The 16,720-nt window shown below is 49.6% G+C and overlaps 2 protein-coding genes across 2 annotated transcripts; one reads left to right on the top strand and one right to left on the bottom strand.

Moving 5' to 3' along the window:
• Positions 1–159: 159 nt before the first annotated feature.
• KRP23_4959 (Dihydrolipoyllysine-residue acetyltransferase component 1 of pyruvate dehydrogenase complex, mitochondrial) lies at positions 160–1,251 on the top strand (the record flags this gene model as incomplete). Its single annotated transcript, XM_067889977.1, has 5 exons — positions 160–354; positions 423–512; positions 605–668; positions 745–864; positions 923–1,251. 5 exons carry the CDS (start codon positions 160–162, stop codon positions 1,249–1,251), a joined length of 798 nt encoding a protein of 265 aa, XP_067746562.1.
• Positions 1,252–1,381: 130 nt separating this feature from the next.
• On the bottom strand, positions 1,382–2,185 carry KRP23_4960 (uncharacterized protein; the record flags this gene model as incomplete). The annotated part of the gene is made up of 1 exon (XM_067889978.1): positions 1,382–2,185. The coding sequence occupies one exon, from the start codon at positions 2,183–2,185 to the stop codon at positions 1,382–1,384; it is 804 nt and encodes a 267-aa protein (XP_067746563.1).
• Between the last annotated feature and the right edge of the window lie 14,535 nt (positions 2,186–16,720).

A 16,720-nucleotide genomic window follows, 5' to 3' on the forward strand; every position in this document is an offset into this window, starting at 1 on the left:
CGGTTCGAAGCCATCGGACCGGTTAAACTAGCCATTTTGTAATTTACAGTACTTTCATCTATTTATTTGCAAATGAACATTTTTGTTATTTAATTATTTATATTTCGTGTGTAAAATTGGGGTAATTGACAGATAGCCTCATAGCCATCACCGGCCAGCATGATGCGGTTGGCGACTCGCGCACTGGCGGCGCATGGACGACGACGCGCGGTGCTGGCGACCGGACACTCGAAGACGAGTGCCCTACGGCCGTTCGCGCTCTTCTCCACGAGCACATCGCCGCCCAATGAAGACGAACAGCAGGTGGCGCTGCCCAGTCACATCAAGTTCCGCATGCCGGACCTGGACTTCCAGGTGAGACCTGCGGCAGCGGCTTACGTGAGTGGAAGGGGTTGGTTACTGACACTTCTGATGACTTGCAGGAGGTGGGCAGCGGATCTGGAGACACGACACTCACCAAGTGGCACGTGCAGGAGGGCGCGACTGTGAAGGATGGCACGCACATGTGCGAGGTACGACGCCCTACGCTGCGATAGATAAAGCAGCTCTCTCTGAAATGTTGGGGCATTGACCGTTTACTACTGCTGTCGTTGCTGTGTGGTAGATTGACACGCCGGATCTGTGCTTCCAGCTCGAGTCTGGAGACGAAGGATTCATCGCGCGACTGCGTGCGTGGCAAACGTGAGGATCTTTTCCTCGACAGCTGCCTTGATTGACGCCTGTTGTTTTTGGTTGTGCTCTCAGTGGTAGCTGAGGGCGCCAACAATGTCGCTCCGGGCCAGCCGCTAGCCATCATTGTGCCCACTGAGGCTGAGATCGAGCCGTTTGTGAAGGCGCTGAAAGAGAACCCGCGCTGTATTGAGGGTACGTTTATCATGTGTAATTGCAGCTGGTATAGATATTGCTGACTTTGTTTTTCAAGGCTACGTTGAGCCGACGAGTGCAGCTCACGTGATTGAAGGTGATGCCGCGTCCTCTGCGGCTCCCCCCACTGAAAGCGCCGCGTCCAGCGATGTCCTGCGCATGCTGAACAAGTTGCAAAAGGAAGGTCTTTTTGAAGATGAGAAGGCGCTCAAGATGCTCAAGTCACTAGCCCGCAGAAACGATGTGCAGCTGCTCACGACGTACAAGGCTAGCTACGAGGATGGAGTGCTGGAGGAGTCAGCATTTGACAAGGCTTTTTTTGTGGAGAACGCATTGGAGCTGGCCGAAGAGGCAGCAAACGGCTCACCTGAAGACAACGCAAGCTAAAGCCCTTGGTGCACCGCAAAAGCATGTTTGAACGGGTTTGAGCCGTGAACAGAACAAATGATAACGTGCGTTGTTCTACTGACCTCTTGGATTGCTATCCTCCAAGTGTCTTCGTTAAACTAGTCCAGTGCTAGGCATCGGCTTCCTGCATGACGAGAATCTCAGCGGTCTGTGTGGTCACCTGAGGTCCGTGCGATCCAGTAAACCCATTGTCGTCAATGTGGACGGTCACGTAGTCGCGCTGGGCATTGGAGCAGCCAAAGCGATCGTCGCAGCTATACTCCAGACTCGCGAATATAACCTTCGCCTGCTCTACGGTGGCCGCAAACTCAAGCATTTGGAGAGCATCTCCATCAACTGTCGCGTGGAGTATCGCTGGCCCACGGCTGCTTGTGGGGGGTACGAGTGTGGTACGAAGCCTTCCGTTGCGAACAGATATGCTTACGTACAGCATGCCATTGTCGGCGTCGGGGTCGTCAATCTTAATTTCTCCGAGCACCACCCACTGCCGCAAAGGAGCGTAGAATGTTGAGCCCATGGTAATGATAGGGGGGTCGTTGATTGCACGAATCTCGACCAGCATACGTTTCGAGACCGTGTAGCTGTTGTCTCTTTCCGTGTCATCAATGGCATCTGAGGAGCCACCATCCTCGCTCGATACAACTTGGCTGAGAGTCACGTGAATCTCGTCCCAGCCATTCTCCTGGGGCTTAGAATGGTACGTCACTTTCTCCACAGCGCAATTCAGTGCGTTCAGAGACCCTTTCAGAGTAACAACTGCTGGTTTCTCCTTGTCAAGGGCGCCACGCAAACTTAAGGATACGCCGTCGCACTGTCGTCCGAAACTTATCCAGCCCTTCGAACAATTCAGAGACACGGTTAACTCCCGCTTGTTCTGCAGGGACTCGATGTCTTGCAAAGTGATTGACCTCATTTGGGCAATGTCCTCGGTATGATCAGCTGCCTCCCGCTGAAAATCGATCCCTTGGCCACTTTGTCGACCAAGAAAGAAAAAGCTGCCTGGCCATGACGAAATGCTTACCAACTTGTGCCCAACAAGCTGAAGGTCCATTGAATCCGTGTTGATTTCCACGACCTCGTGGGACTGTGGAAACACCTTCGTAGTGCCTGTGGCGGTTCCGTCTGACTGCCAAAACTCAGTGAGGATATCTCGTTCCGCTTGCGCAGCGAAGATGAGTACTCCAGGTGAAGCGCTGATACTCTCTAGTACTGTGAAGAAGCTGGGTCTTGAGCCCAATATTCCTGGGGAGATATCGACCAGCATGGCCGTGCCGCTAGAAGATCCATCCGTTGTCCACAGTTCAGCTCCGTGGGTCCCATCATCTGCTTGAAAGTAGACCTTTCCTGCGAACGGTGTCAAGTAGACTGGAAGCGAGCCTGTAGAGCCTTTGTGGATGTCAAGAACCAGGTTGGTCCCTATCCGGGTTCCATCCGTTGACCAGAGTTCGGGTCCGTGTATGCAGTCGTCCGCTTGGAACAGCAACAACGGAGATCCTAGTAGGGGACTTAGTACCGCTAAATGTTGAGGAGAAGACGATTTCGATCCCAAGCAAATATCAAACAACATGTCCGTCCCCACTGTCGCGTGTTGATCTTCATTGAAATCGGACCGCGGATTACCGTCTGAGAACCAGAGTTCTCGGCCATAGTCTTGAGCTTTAGCAGAGAAGAATACTCGCGAATCAAATGCAATGAGAAACTGAGGTTCAGAACTGCGAGACCCAAATTCAACATCGGCGACGAGATAGGTGCCGTCTCTGGTACCATCGGTCGACCACAACTCGGATCCAAAATCGGTGGAGCTTGCCTGGAAAAATAGACGCTGATTGAGCTCAGCAAAATGGGAAGGACCCGAACCCTCAGGGCTTGTCGAGATTCGCGCAATACGCTGCGTGCCCGTTGCCGTTCCATCAGTTGCCCACAGTTGAGTCCCCCATGTGACTTGATGGGCTGGGGGCTCTCGATAGCATATGATCCCCGCAAATAAGTCTGTTTGAAAACCTGTGTCCACCCGATACGAGTCTCGAAACCCAGCATGTTTGAAGGCCCCGGTTGTCTGTGCACAGAATTAGTGTTACAAAAGTCTTTTCATCGTCAACGAAAATAAATCCAGGTAAAACGTACCTTGGAATCGGAAAACCGGAAGTACTTTCGTATTTGGCCTCCCCACTCATATCCGCGCCACCCACATTGATCAAAGTAAGTGAAGGGCTCCTCACTGTAGCCTTCTAAAGCAATTGTCCCTACAAACACTTTGTGGGCTTCGGCGGTGGACATCCAGCGGAATCCAAGAGGGCAATCGTACGTCTGTACATTGAACAAGGAAAGCGAGGCGCAGGGGACATGATAACTTCGTCAGTGAGGGATGAAATGCTACAAAGATCAATTCACGTACCTCTTCGGGGTCCCAAACGGTCTGTGCTGCAACAGTAAAATAAACATTCGAGTTAAGCGAGCTCGGGCGAAAGCTTTGACATGTGTCGTGATAATCATCCTTGAGTAACCACGACAAATGCGGTCCTTTCGCGGCGAAATAAACGCGATTGTCCGTCGAGAATGGCGTCAAGAAAGATGGATTGGAGTCTCCACTGCCCGGATAAATGTCTTTTAGTAGAACGGTTCCTGCTGCTGTGCCATCACTGCTCCATAGTTCCTGTCCGAAATCGGGGTCCCGACCAGAAAAAAGAAAAACCCCATTGTATGCTACGAGAAATGATACTACAAGTCCTTCGGGGCCTGAAAAATGATGCAAGCTCTGTAGCCGCGTGCTAGTGTCACCCGCCAGTAGATTTGCACTCATCACATTCCACGTCCAAGTATCGCGTCCAGAAGCTACTGAAACTGCAGAAAGAGCAGGTGCTCCTTGTATCAGCACTGAAGCATCTTCGTCGAGCTGAAGGACAGGCTCCTGCGATTGATATTGCGGCAGGTAGACTTCAGGCATATCGTTCACTGGTTTTACGTTGACGCACAACACAAATATCGCACGCTGCTCACCTCCCTCTCCGTAGTTCCCCAAATCAGATATTTCAATCAGTACGAAAGCGTGTCCGTTGAAATTGGGTGCACTCTTGAAGACTAGTTGATTCATCATACCATCGTTCAAAGACGGCAGGTTTCCGTGTACTATGAACTGGACGCCTTCCTCGTTTCTCCTGTTTCTTGTCACGACAATCAGATCGCTTGCGTGGCCCTCAGAAGACTGTGGTAAATGTTCCGACGTCACCGTGCAGTGAATACACGAAATATTTACTACAAGTCGGAGATCATTACTGCGGAGGTCGAAGTCGGGATCGTATAGCTCCATGGGCTCCAACAGCTGAGATAAATCTTCTACTGCTTCAGTTGATGATCGCAACGCTACATCGCTCAGATCGCGAGCAGAATACGCTAGTGGAATTGGCTGGAAGTTCTGCGATACTAGAACCGGAGGATCATTAACCGCGATAATAGCGATCTCAATCGTGATGGTGCTTGCGCTCGGCGCAGAAGTACCACAAACACTTGTGGCAATGAATGATATTTCGTCCACGGGCAAACCATCTGAATTGTAGTCTAACCAGGGTTTGAATATCATTCCCTCCAAGGCTGCGTTGATATCACTAACTCTACCACGGAAGGCCAGGCCCTTGAAAAATAGACGTGATTCGGAATATGAATATGCCGCTGGAGCATGCTGGGCGCTTAGTCTATCTTCCGATGTGCTGTATCCTGTTTGCTGGATAAGAAGACCTCTTGTCATTGAGAGCATCACACCACCGTGATTAACATCAATTGAAACCTCCACTTCGCGTTGCTCATTGTCTAAATCCGGATTTGTCAATGATAAGGAACCGATCAAGAGATATCCATCTTCCTTCACCGTAAGCGGTTCAGCCTTGCGCAATTGACTACTCCAGTGGGGTTCATCACAAACTGAAGCGACGAACAGGAAAACGGAGGCGACGGCACGTTCTCTAGACTTTTCAGGGTGATTCGGCTCTACAACCGACAGCGACAAGTGTTCTGAGCCATACCAGTTCGTCGGAGGAATATAGGAGCTACCATTCAGAGCCATGTTCAGCTGCGCGAAAAAGCCTCGAATTACGATATCGCCATCTGAATCATTTCGTAGCACTTGCACTCCACTCGCCCTGCTGCTGAGTGCGAACGAGCCATGAGAGCACGTGATCGTTAATTCCAGAAGATTTTGAAACGATCGAGACGCGTCTGGATCGGCCAGTTGTAAATCTCCTTTGAAAAACAAAACCGTATCCTCGTCCAGTGTAAGAACATTTTCGGGGGCAAGTATCGAAAGATCATAGCGGGACCACACAACAGGGCTGTATACTACTGTCGTTGTGCTGACTTGAGGGCTACCCCGACCAAACGTACCTCGGTCATCGATGGTCAGTTGTAGTTTGATATCATTACGACTCGGGCTATCGGCGCGATAGTATTCTGACCCAGCGAGCTCGAACGTCATTTCTGTTAGTATTCTGTTCAGCTTATCGGGCGTCCCCGAAATTACCAGGTACGCTACTTTCTTGGTGGTCGCGTCGTTTGAAAACGAAGGAGACATTTCATCCGAAGTTGTCACAAATCCATTGCTGGCTTCGATAATCAGATCCATCTGACATGAATCTACAGCACAGTTGAGCGTAGTAATGTCAATATCCTGAAAATTTATTCCGCTGATGCTTGCAGCTTGACCTTGCCGTATTTCACGAACCGTTGACGATCCAATACTCCATAGTGGTGCATCATTCATAGGGTCCACCGTTATTGCAACATCGATAGAAGATGAAGGTGTATGCTGCTGGGTGTACTCATCAACCGCCTTGGCACGTACAACTAGCGAGTCCGCGCCGTAAAAATCTTTGTTGGGAAGATAGCGTAGGCCGACGCATGCATTCACGTTGGCAAACGTTCCCTTGAATTTGATCGTGCTGTCTTTGTCGACCGTCCCCTCGAGAAATGTGAGACCACGCAGATCCGATAAAGTGAGAACTCCGTGACTCACGGACAACGAAACAACCAGTGTCATCCAAGAAGTATCATCTGCGCTCGAGAATGCCAAACCTTTTACGTCAATCCAGGTATCCTCATCTCCACGAAGCTGTCCTGGTAGATCGTTAGCATAAACGCTTGTTTCAGCATTCGTTGGGATTTCAATCATTACTGGATCGGAAGTAGGCTCTACGTAAACAAATAGAACCGATACACTTGATCCATTGAATGTCGAGAAGTCTGTCGAGTAAATGGTAATTGTATCGAAGCCGTTCATTGCGGTCCCTGCATCACCAGAACGAAACTGCAAGCTGTTCCAGTCTTTAGCTGAAGTGTAAACGACAGAGGCGATGGCAGCGTTAACGTTCCACAACGTTCCTTCTAGTGTTAGTTTAGTAGCTTCCGTGCCGACACCCTTCACCGTTTCAGTTGACAATTTTACCCCATTAAACCTCAGTATCGCCAAGTATCCATAACTAGTTTCCATTGTTACACGGATTGCCTTCTCCTGTGTGTCAGGATCTCGCAGATGTAAGTCTTCAATCAGTAGCGGGATATCCTCCTCGGCCTCAAAGAAGACCGAGGCTACATCAATATATGGCGCATCATTCAGCTCTACAACGATGATAGGGATTAAAGCCTCGTCGAATGCGGTGTCCGATCCCTGCGCATACTCCACTCGAATCTTCAGCTGATCCGCCCCACTAAAGTTCGGCTCCCCAACGTAAGTCATAGTTTTCAGTACTCTGTTCAAGCAGTCCACCGTTGCTTTAAACGATACGTGTTTCAAGGACAGCGGTCCCATGAACTTGCTGATACAGTTAGAACGTAGAGTATCACTGAGAGTTATGACCCCATGAGAAACAGATAGAGTAAGCTCAAGTAGATCCGTAGTTGATAACTGACTGGGCGTCACATCCGCAGCTCTGACTGAAAATCCATCAAGTGACAAAGGAGTGTCTTCTTCACACGCTAGCGGCAAACACTCCAATCTGAGTACAGAAAGATAGTCTCTCATAGAGTGAGATGGGTCTTCGAGAGCTTGAGGAACAGTGATAACAGGAGCATCCACCCTCGGAGTTATCACAAGTTCCGCAAAAGATTCACTCGACTCGTTTTCATACGAAACCACAAAGTTCCACTCCACGATGTGCCCCCCAGGAAATTGTTCTTCGTTCCAGTTTTGCGGTGGTACATATATCAAATGACTTAAGTCTTCCTTCAGGTTAATCATTGTGCCTTTTAGCTTCAGTACGGTACTGCCGGTCTTATGAACTAGCTGGTCATTATTTGAAATGCTGTCAGGGCTCAATAAGAAAATCGTGCCGTAATTGACTCGTACATCGATCTCGTACAGAGGCGAGCTTTCTTGGCGGGGTATGGCCTTCCCAGTTGAGTGGTCATGCGTGGTGAAATATATAGCATTGCCAAACTCGAACAAGTGTTGACTCCGCCCATCGGTATCCGCTGAACTAAAATTTAAATCGTGGCTAAGAAGAAAAATATCATCCAGAATCGGCGTTGTACCCTGTTTCGTACCATCAGATAACCAAATATTTTCACGCCCAGCCGAGTCAACCGCAGTAAAAGCGAGTCCTTGGCTCTTAGTTGTCCCGTCAGCTATGGTGATTGGACCTACAACTGATAGGAACGCCGGTGCAGAGCTAAGGGGACCTGGTACAAGATCAACGAGTAGCACCGTACCAGCTGATGATCCATCGCTCACATACAATTCACAGCCTGTAGATGCATCGGGTTTCGCTTGGAAGTAGACTTTACCATTAAACACAACTAAATGAGTTGGGTTTGATCCCTCATTTGCAGCCACGTTCAAGTCTTTTACCATTTTTGTCCCAATTCGTGAGCCATCACTGAACCATAGTTCCCGACCGTGAATGCAATCTGTGGCTGAGAAGAAGAATCCTGCAGCACCCATCGCCACTAAATATCGGGGGTCTGACGAGCCCTCTCCAGCACAAACATCACTAACCATAAGGGTGCCGACCGGTGTATTCGAGCCTGATGGCTTCCGGTTTCTTTCCGTGCTAAAGCTAGAGAACGCGTCCGATACCCAGAGCTCGCGACCACTGTCAGATGTGGCAGCAAAATACATGCGTGCCCGACCGTCACTAGCTATCCACTGGACAAAATAGCTTGGTCTAGAGCTTCGAGGTCCGCGCCATATATCCTCCACCATGACTGTGCCAGCCTCCGTGCCATCCGTCTTGAAGAGCTCTACACCGAACTCGTCTTTTTCAGCTTGAAACAACAGCCAGTTGGATTGGAACAGAGTGTAAAACTGCGGGTTTGAGCTTTTTGGGCCTTGTCTGATGTCGGTAACCAGATATGTATTTTTTGCTGTTCCGTCGCTGGTCCATAGTTCTCTTCCAGTCTTAAGGCCTGAAGCCGTAAACATGAGCTTTCCATTTAGTGTCGCTAGACCTGCTGGTGACGATTCTTCACGACCAGAAAGCAAATCAGTTAATAAGCCGGTTCCTGGGGTTGAACCGTCCGACACCCATAGCTCTTCACCATGCTGTTCATCACTTCCAGCAAAATAAAATGCATTTCCCATCTTCTGCATAAATCGCGGCAGCTTGTTACCTCCAAAATCTGCTACCCACCGGTGCCTTTTATCGTCTGAACGGGATCGAGGGTACGCGTATTTTGTTGGTCGATAGCTTAGCTCGACACTCCACAGCTGTGTCCGCTGCTCAGCCTTCGAATACTCAATCGTTTCACGAGTGGCATTCTTATCATCAAACTGTAGAGTGAGATCTGGGAACTGGAAAGCTGCGTCCTCTGTACTGTAATACAAACTTGTTTTAGCGACGACTCGTGGAACGGGAACATCATAGAGCTGGTCAATACGAATGACTCTCTTGTGTGAAACACCAGATGGCGATGCAAGAGGATTTCTGACTTGAAGAGTGATCGTAGCCTGCTGGTTACAGCCCTCAGCGCACTGGTAGCGCAGGGTTTGTAACGCAGCGTTTAATCTGTTCATCTTGCCGGAGACAGCAACTGTTGTAGTGTACGTGCCTTCTCGACCCTCCAACATTTCTAGTCCATCCCACTCAGACAAAAGGAGTACTCCAATGTCTGCGCTGATCTCCAGCATTATATTGTCATCACGGAGTAGTGGTCGCTGACTGCCATCCCAGGAGGTAGTGATGCCAACAGATACTCCTGGGATGCTCCAGCTTTTTCCAACCTCCAGCGCTAGAGTGACGACTTGCCAATACTGCGTTGATAGTGGCCCTAGCAATGCACAAGCTGCGTTAGTCGTATGCCAATGCAAGCTCTGGCTAGATTTGAACTACCCAACTTACCTTCGATAGATCCTTCAATGTGTAATAGTGGCACTGCTGCCGCAGCTTTGATGTCGGCAATGATTTTAGCAGGTACGCTATCTACCAAAGTTGTAATCGAGTTCGGACCTTGTGACGTCTTTGCTGATAGCTGGGGAGGGGTCAATTCAGTTTTCGAATGCGCGTCAAGATGACCCCACGCGCTGTTCATGTCATCAAATAATAGCGATTGGTTCGCACGATTTTGCTCGTATTCCGCTGGATCGAAGATAGGTTCCTCCGAGAATGAATCGCCGCCATGGCGCTGCTGATGTTGGTCGGATGATGCATGACTGGCAGCAATGATGTCAATCGGGACGCTGAAAGAGACGTTCAACCGATTCGGTTCAGGATGAAAACGGGCAATAGTCATCTCCAGTAAATCTTTTCCTGAAAAGAGAGGGCTGCTCTGAAAACGGGTTGCAGCAATTGCACGCTTTAGTGCTAGAGCTGACCCAACCACATCAAGCTCACTTTCGTGCTTTGCCTCACGAATATCCACGCAGCAAACATTGATTGGGATCGATAATATTCCATGGGCCACCCGTACTTCCATTCTAAACCACGTCAGATCTTTTGGGTCTCCACTAACAATCAATAAATCACCGATTGGCTGGGCCTCATCCTGACTAACCTGAATGATCATGGATGCATTGCGTGGCACCAGTGTAGCCTCTGGTTGTTGCGAAAAAGCACCAGCTTGTAAGTCAATAGACATTGCGTTATCTTCCGTGGGGTCGACAGCACCAAGCTCGAAATCCCTCCGTTTAGACTTGTAATTAGGTGTTTGCAGGATTAGTGAGGTGCGCTGTTCTTGCCAAGTAAGTGGGGAGGATTGTATAGTAAATTGAATCGAAATGTTCGTACTGTCATTCCAAACAGACCCAGCTCCAAGCACCAAACGAGGCGGTGCTGGTGCTAGCTGGAAGGTAATTGTTTCGGAGCCAGAACTACCATTAGAGACGATAGCAATCTCCAGGGTCGCAAGAACCTTGTTTAATGCGTCACGTACTCCAAGGAATCTGACCATTGAGCTGGCGATTGTAGCAAATTCATATGATACGCTCGGTATGAACACGTGATATCTCCACTGGCAATCAAAACAGGAAACGTTCATCTCGAGTAGGTCGTCGCCAACTTCATTTACACTGCTATAATTTGGATCCGCAGTGATTGAAACAGCCAATAGCGACGTCAGATTAGCGTAATCGCCACGCTGTGTCAGCCACGTTTCATTTGAAATCGTTCGGAGAGCGCTGATTCGCTTAGGGGGCATATTTTCAGTGACGCTCACGTTAAAACTTTCAGTCGCCAGCAATCGAATTTCCTCACTAAAAAGTTCGAGACGCATGGCAATCGTGTTGTTCGTATCATACGTACTATGTAGCTGAATAAAAGCGAGCGCTTTGTTCAAACAGGCAACACCAGGAGCACGGATTCTCAGGTTCATTCCCATCTGTGGCCCCCCTGCATCGATTACGTCGAGTAGCTCCGCACAACTTGGCATTTCCACCATGACAATAAACCCGGATGATACGTGAATACGAGCAATCAGCTCGTACATGACTTCAAATCTCTGGTGCACCTCAAAGGCTTGTGAAATATTAACCGAACCACCTGCCGAGATACTCAAATTTGTTGCCCAGTTTGGCACCGTAGCGTGATAAAATAGATCCTGCTCAGGCATGTGCAGCTCTTCACAAGCACTGCTAATACCGTCATCAACGCACAACTCCATAAAAGCAGCGCAAGAGGATTTCCTCGCCCCATCACTCAGACAAGACGCTGGTATAACCTCAATCAAACGCTGGAGGAAAACAGTATTCAGTCTGTTCTTGCTGGAGAATAATCGCAGTATCGACGACAAAGTATCTAACTCCACAGTGATACCGTCAAAAGTGCTTGTTGCCATCTGGTCCACGAAAAAGGATCCGTTGTCAATGCGAATCTCTACTTGATACATTTCATTTTTATCGGGGTCGATGAGTTGAAAAGATGGGAGAAACATCCGTGGATACTTATGCCAATCCTTCGCCTCGTCTGAATTGAGTGCGAACGTGGGTGGGTCGTTGACAGGCTGGACATATACGTAGAGAGTACTCCTCTGTCCTTGCACTTTAAAGTCAATTTCATCGATTCCGTTAAAGTTTAGGTTGGGGACGTAGTGCAAATTCAACATGACGGATCGTAGGTAGCTGATACGGAATTGCTGTTCACTGCTGGCCTCCGTGTGTTCTTCATCTACTGATGCAGCGTAAATAATACCATTGTGGACGCTAATGCTGATGGTAGCGTCCTCTGCAAGATCCACAAATGCATCGCTGTTTATCATCTCACCAATCATCAAATCTGTGTCTTCAGAGACCGTGACGGTTTCTCTCACCAGCATTTCTGGAGGTCGCGTATCCCCAACAAATTTTAGTCGAAGTGTGGCAGAGCTCACCGCAGTTGCCGGGTCATCTTTTTCATACACATGGGCTTCTACGCTAGCCATGACCGGAATACGTGCATCACGACGAATCTCAAATTGATACTCCACAGATGCTAGTGCCAGGTTCAAATCCCAAAGGCGTCCTTCGAAGGTCAAACCAAGACGATCATCAAAACGTGCAACTTCAAGCACCTTCGATCTAAGAAATCCTTGACTAGTTTGCACGGTCACACGAAACACGGTATCATCCTGGCAATATCCATTTTCGAGCCCCTCTCGAGTCAGCAAAAGTTCGGGTAATGAGAAAGGAGCGCGGGTGGGGCTCCTGAAGTCTAACGTCGATGCACCAGAAAGCGCCCACGAAAATCGAGGAGCTTCGCAGTCAGGTAAAACGTACACCGGGAGTAACACAGTATCTTCAGTCATTCCAGGTCCGAGCACTGTGTACTTCACATTGATCACTATTTGATCAGGTCCATGATACTTTGCGTCCGGAGTGTAAAGTTGTCGCTGGAGATACATGTTTGCCTGAATTACACTCCCAATGAAGCGGGCCAAGGACACCGGTGGCTCGCTTTCTTGAAAAATGTTTTCTTGCGGCAATGGTTCTGAGAGGTCTGTGACCAGCCCGTGCGCCGAAAAAAGGGACAGCTCTACTGTGGCGGTACACCCGTTTGCACCTGTAGTGTTGTTGCAATGCTCCCATCCTTGGTCATCGTCATCTACTTGAAGTGACAAGCTCCCAAGTGACGCTGGAGTGTCCATCATTGTAGTGAGCACGGAGCTGTCTCCTGCAATAATAAAACGAGGCACATATGGTTGACTATTGTTTCGAAGATAACCATCACGAAGTGAATAAGTACGTACCAACAATGCTACCGTTGATCAGGACATTGACTATCGCTGGCCGTCTGGTGATCGTAACAGGCAGGGTAAACGTTACAGGAGAAGTTTGCTCCCTGCTCTCAGTTATCCAGTGCGTTGAAAAAAGAATCTGATCTTCTGTAGCTTCTCGAGCTGGTGCTTGGTATCTCAACCCTTTCAGAGCAGCATTAATATTATCAGCATCTCCTTGGATTTGAATACTTTTAGTCAACTGGGAAGTATGGTCACGGTAATTGGTAGCTGGTTCCAATTCTCCATTCAGCGTCGTAACGTTCAAGCAAATTCCACGTGAAAGCCGACTTTGTTGTTCGCCTTGTTCGTTGATTAGCGTAACTCCTTCAATGCGGACAACTTCATTTTCGAACACAGACATCGAAGTTACTTGGAAGGTTAGTGAAGGTGGCTTCATAGGCGATTCGATCACAATAGGCAGAGTTTCGCGCGCTTGATCATCAACCGATGCAATCGTAAAAACCAACGTGTCGTAGCCACTTGCATCATTCTTTGGTGAGTAAGCCAAACGACTTTGCCTAAGCGCCGTTTTCAAAGTTGAAAAATACCCACTAATCTCTAGTTTCGATTCAAGGCCGAATGTTTTACTGGGAAGAGGCTGAGAGAGTTGCTTGGGCAAAAAGCTGATTGTCCCTTTAGCACAGGATACGGAAAAAGTGAGCTTGTGAGCATACCCTTCAAAATCGACCCCCTCGATCATTTGTGTTTGATTGGAATGAACTTGTAAGTACGAGGCTGGAAGTTGAATGCCAAGTTTCTTCCTCAACCTGGATACACGAGCACGCATTTCTCCAGAAGCCACCAACGAGGAATTATCTGACCTTTCCAGGAACATCGAAATTGTAGCTAAGGCAATCTGGTTCTCGCTCCCTGAGGATACGTGAGCAATTTCAAATAGTGCTTTTGACAAGGGGGCCGACCCATCCGCTACCAAATCCAGCGATATCTCAGCCGGAGCTGACATCACTATCGTATAGTCGAACCTTCCTGAAATAAAAGACGATGCCCTGCGCCTCACAGACACGCTCAGTTTGTCAATCGATAGATCATGAATTGCTGTGATGTGTTGCGCTTGAACTGCTTGCTTAAAGGCAAATACAAAAGTGAGATTGACTCGTTAGGCTAAACTGAACTCGACTGCTTCCTACGCCGCCAAGGCGGCTTACCTGCAAAGCCTCCCATCGCTCTTGGGAGCTTGCTTGTCTACGCTGCCTGCATTGCAGCAAGTGAAGTGGTTGCAGAGCAACTACACCCTTGCACTCAATACTGCAGCAGCACGCGTTGTAGCTTGCAGTGCTTCATCCACGCGCACTTGGTAGCTGGGTCGTCCATAGCACTCGTGCACGCAAACCTTGATGCTGGAGTCGTCAATGCAGCGGAGTCCTGGCAAATCCCCACACAGCCCCCCAAGGGCTCCGTCGCCTACGGGTCTCATATGCAGATATACAAGTGGCGCTGCTCCTTGTTGTAGCCATTGTCGCAGAACCAAATCGGCTACCATGAGCACGATAGCTAATGCTGAGCGATCGCCTTGTAGGCAGCCGACAGAGCGGGATCCTCAGCAGCAAGTATGTACTGCGCCACCGTTGCCGGTACTTGGGCGTTCATGGATCGCAGTGACTCCCAGGAATCCTCTTCGTCTTGAAGGCCGACCCAAGATACAAACAGCTGCCAATCACCATGTTCGTTGCGATGCTGTTTGATAGCTTCCACTCCAAGAAGCATACCCTGATTGCCGATGTGAGCGAGCATCTCCTCGTTCACGTTGAGCATGCTGTCGCTGTAAAACTTCAAACGCGAGCCATGGACATCGAATGTCTGGTCTGTCACCAAGTGTCGGATGACAAACGAGTGCGGGCGGGTTTCCACTACCTCAAAGGGTCCGACCCATCTGGCGAGCAGCTTGTCCACTGTTAGCCTCTGGTCGATCCTCGACCAGAGCACGAAATCACCAACTGCGAAGTTGCACGGCGATCCCTTCGATTGTTGCATGTTCTGAAGTCGGCGTTTTTCACGGAGGTCAACAACCTCCCGGTGCATTGCCGCGAGATTGGAACGAAGACGTTCCATACGAACACTAGGTAGCGCGATGTCCTCCGTAAGCACCACCGGTTTGCCATTCATCTCAATGATGACAGGCTCGAAAGGAGATGGCCGTCGTAGGCCAGTAAACGTCTCCACAGGCGACCGATTGCCCAGTGAAGCCACTGGTGTGTGGTTCAGATTACCTTGCACCAACGGGAGCAGGTACACCCACTCATGGGTGTCCAGCTTGAGCTCCATCAAGAGAACCCTCATCACCTGTAGAATGTCACGGTTGACCCGTTCAACCGTGCCATTAATCCAGGGCGAGTAGGCCACCACAAGCTCTTGTCGTAGTTGCAGCTTCTTGCACACTTGCTGTACTACAGCGTTTTTAAAGTGGCTTCCTTGGTCCGAGATCAGGACCGAAGGAGCTCCGAATCTCTTCCACCAGTCCATTAGAGCTGTTGCTGCCACGATGCTCGAGGCAGTATCACACGCTATCAACTCGCAGTAGTGCGAGAGTCCATCCTTCAACACCAGGACGTACTTGCTAGCACCTGCGCTTTCACCCATGAACAGGAAATCCCAGTGCAATAGTTCGTTCGGCTCCGTAGCGTCGTAAGTTGGGCCCCACGGCCGAGTGATGATGTTGCCGCCTTTCACATGTTTGCAAAGCAAGCAACGGCTGAGGAAACGACGACACAGTGCGGACAGCCCACTGATAGAAAATACCGACTCAATTGTCGATACCATGGGCTCCAAACCACGGTGGCCTTGCAAGCCGCAATGGCTTATCACGAAAATTCGTTGCAGTAATTCCGTTGCTACGGCGGGAACCCAAAGGCGATCATTCACCAGCACGAGGCCACTGTCATCGCGTCCCACCTCCAACGGTGCGCTGCTTGCATGTTCTTCTTGTGCAGCACGAATAGACCCCAACGACGGAAACTCGAAGTCGTCAGATATCATGTGCAGCCGCTGTACTTGATCTACAGGTTCGGCGTGGTTCGGGTCCACTAGCACCTCCGAGTGCTCTGGGAGCTCATGTCCACGATGAACTTGATCCACACGGTGAGTGTGATCCTGGTCCACTCGCATCTCTGGCACCACTACAGATTCAGACTCCTCCGCGTCAGCAGCTTCTGCGAGCTCGCGAGCGCGGCTTCGTGTTATAAACTTGCATTGCATACTGACCCCCACCTCCTCAACCGGAAGCCCCCACCGAGAAAGCAAATCTGCCCACAGATTATCGGTGCCGTCAATGTGTTCAACTTGAAACGCAAGACCAGTGAGAGAAAGCGCCCAGCGCTGTAGCTTGCCGCGAACATGGCGTTTCACTTCCTTGTCTGGAGCGAAAACGAACACGAGATTCTTATGATCGCAATAGAGACGGAATCCACCTCGACGAACAAGCAGGTATCCCAGGTTACGCGCAGCGAAAATGATCGGGAATGCCTCCTTCTCAATGATACTCCAGCGCTGCTCTGTGTCGCTAAAGACACCGCTCTTACACAGCAGAAGCTCATGCTGCTGCTCCACAACAGGCAATGCATCATTCCACTCGCGGACCTGTGAGACCAGTAGCCCCCAACCACGTTCAGATGCATCGCTGAAAACACACAGGCTGGCAGAGTCGTCAGGGAAATGTAACATCTGCGTAGTCGCGAGCAGGTTGCGCGCGGTCGTGAAGGCTGCTTTGTCGCCATCATTCCACGAAAGCATAAAACCTGCGGCCAACCGCTTGGTGCGGCCAACT

This window comes from Phytophthora ramorum (genome assembly GCF_020800215.1).
Source record: "Phytophthora ramorum isolate Pr-102 chromosome Unknown Phyram_PR-102_s0004, whole genome shotgun sequence".
Lineage (NCBI taxonomy): Eukaryota > Oomycota > Peronosporomycetes > Peronosporales > Peronosporaceae > Phytophthora > Phytophthora ramorum.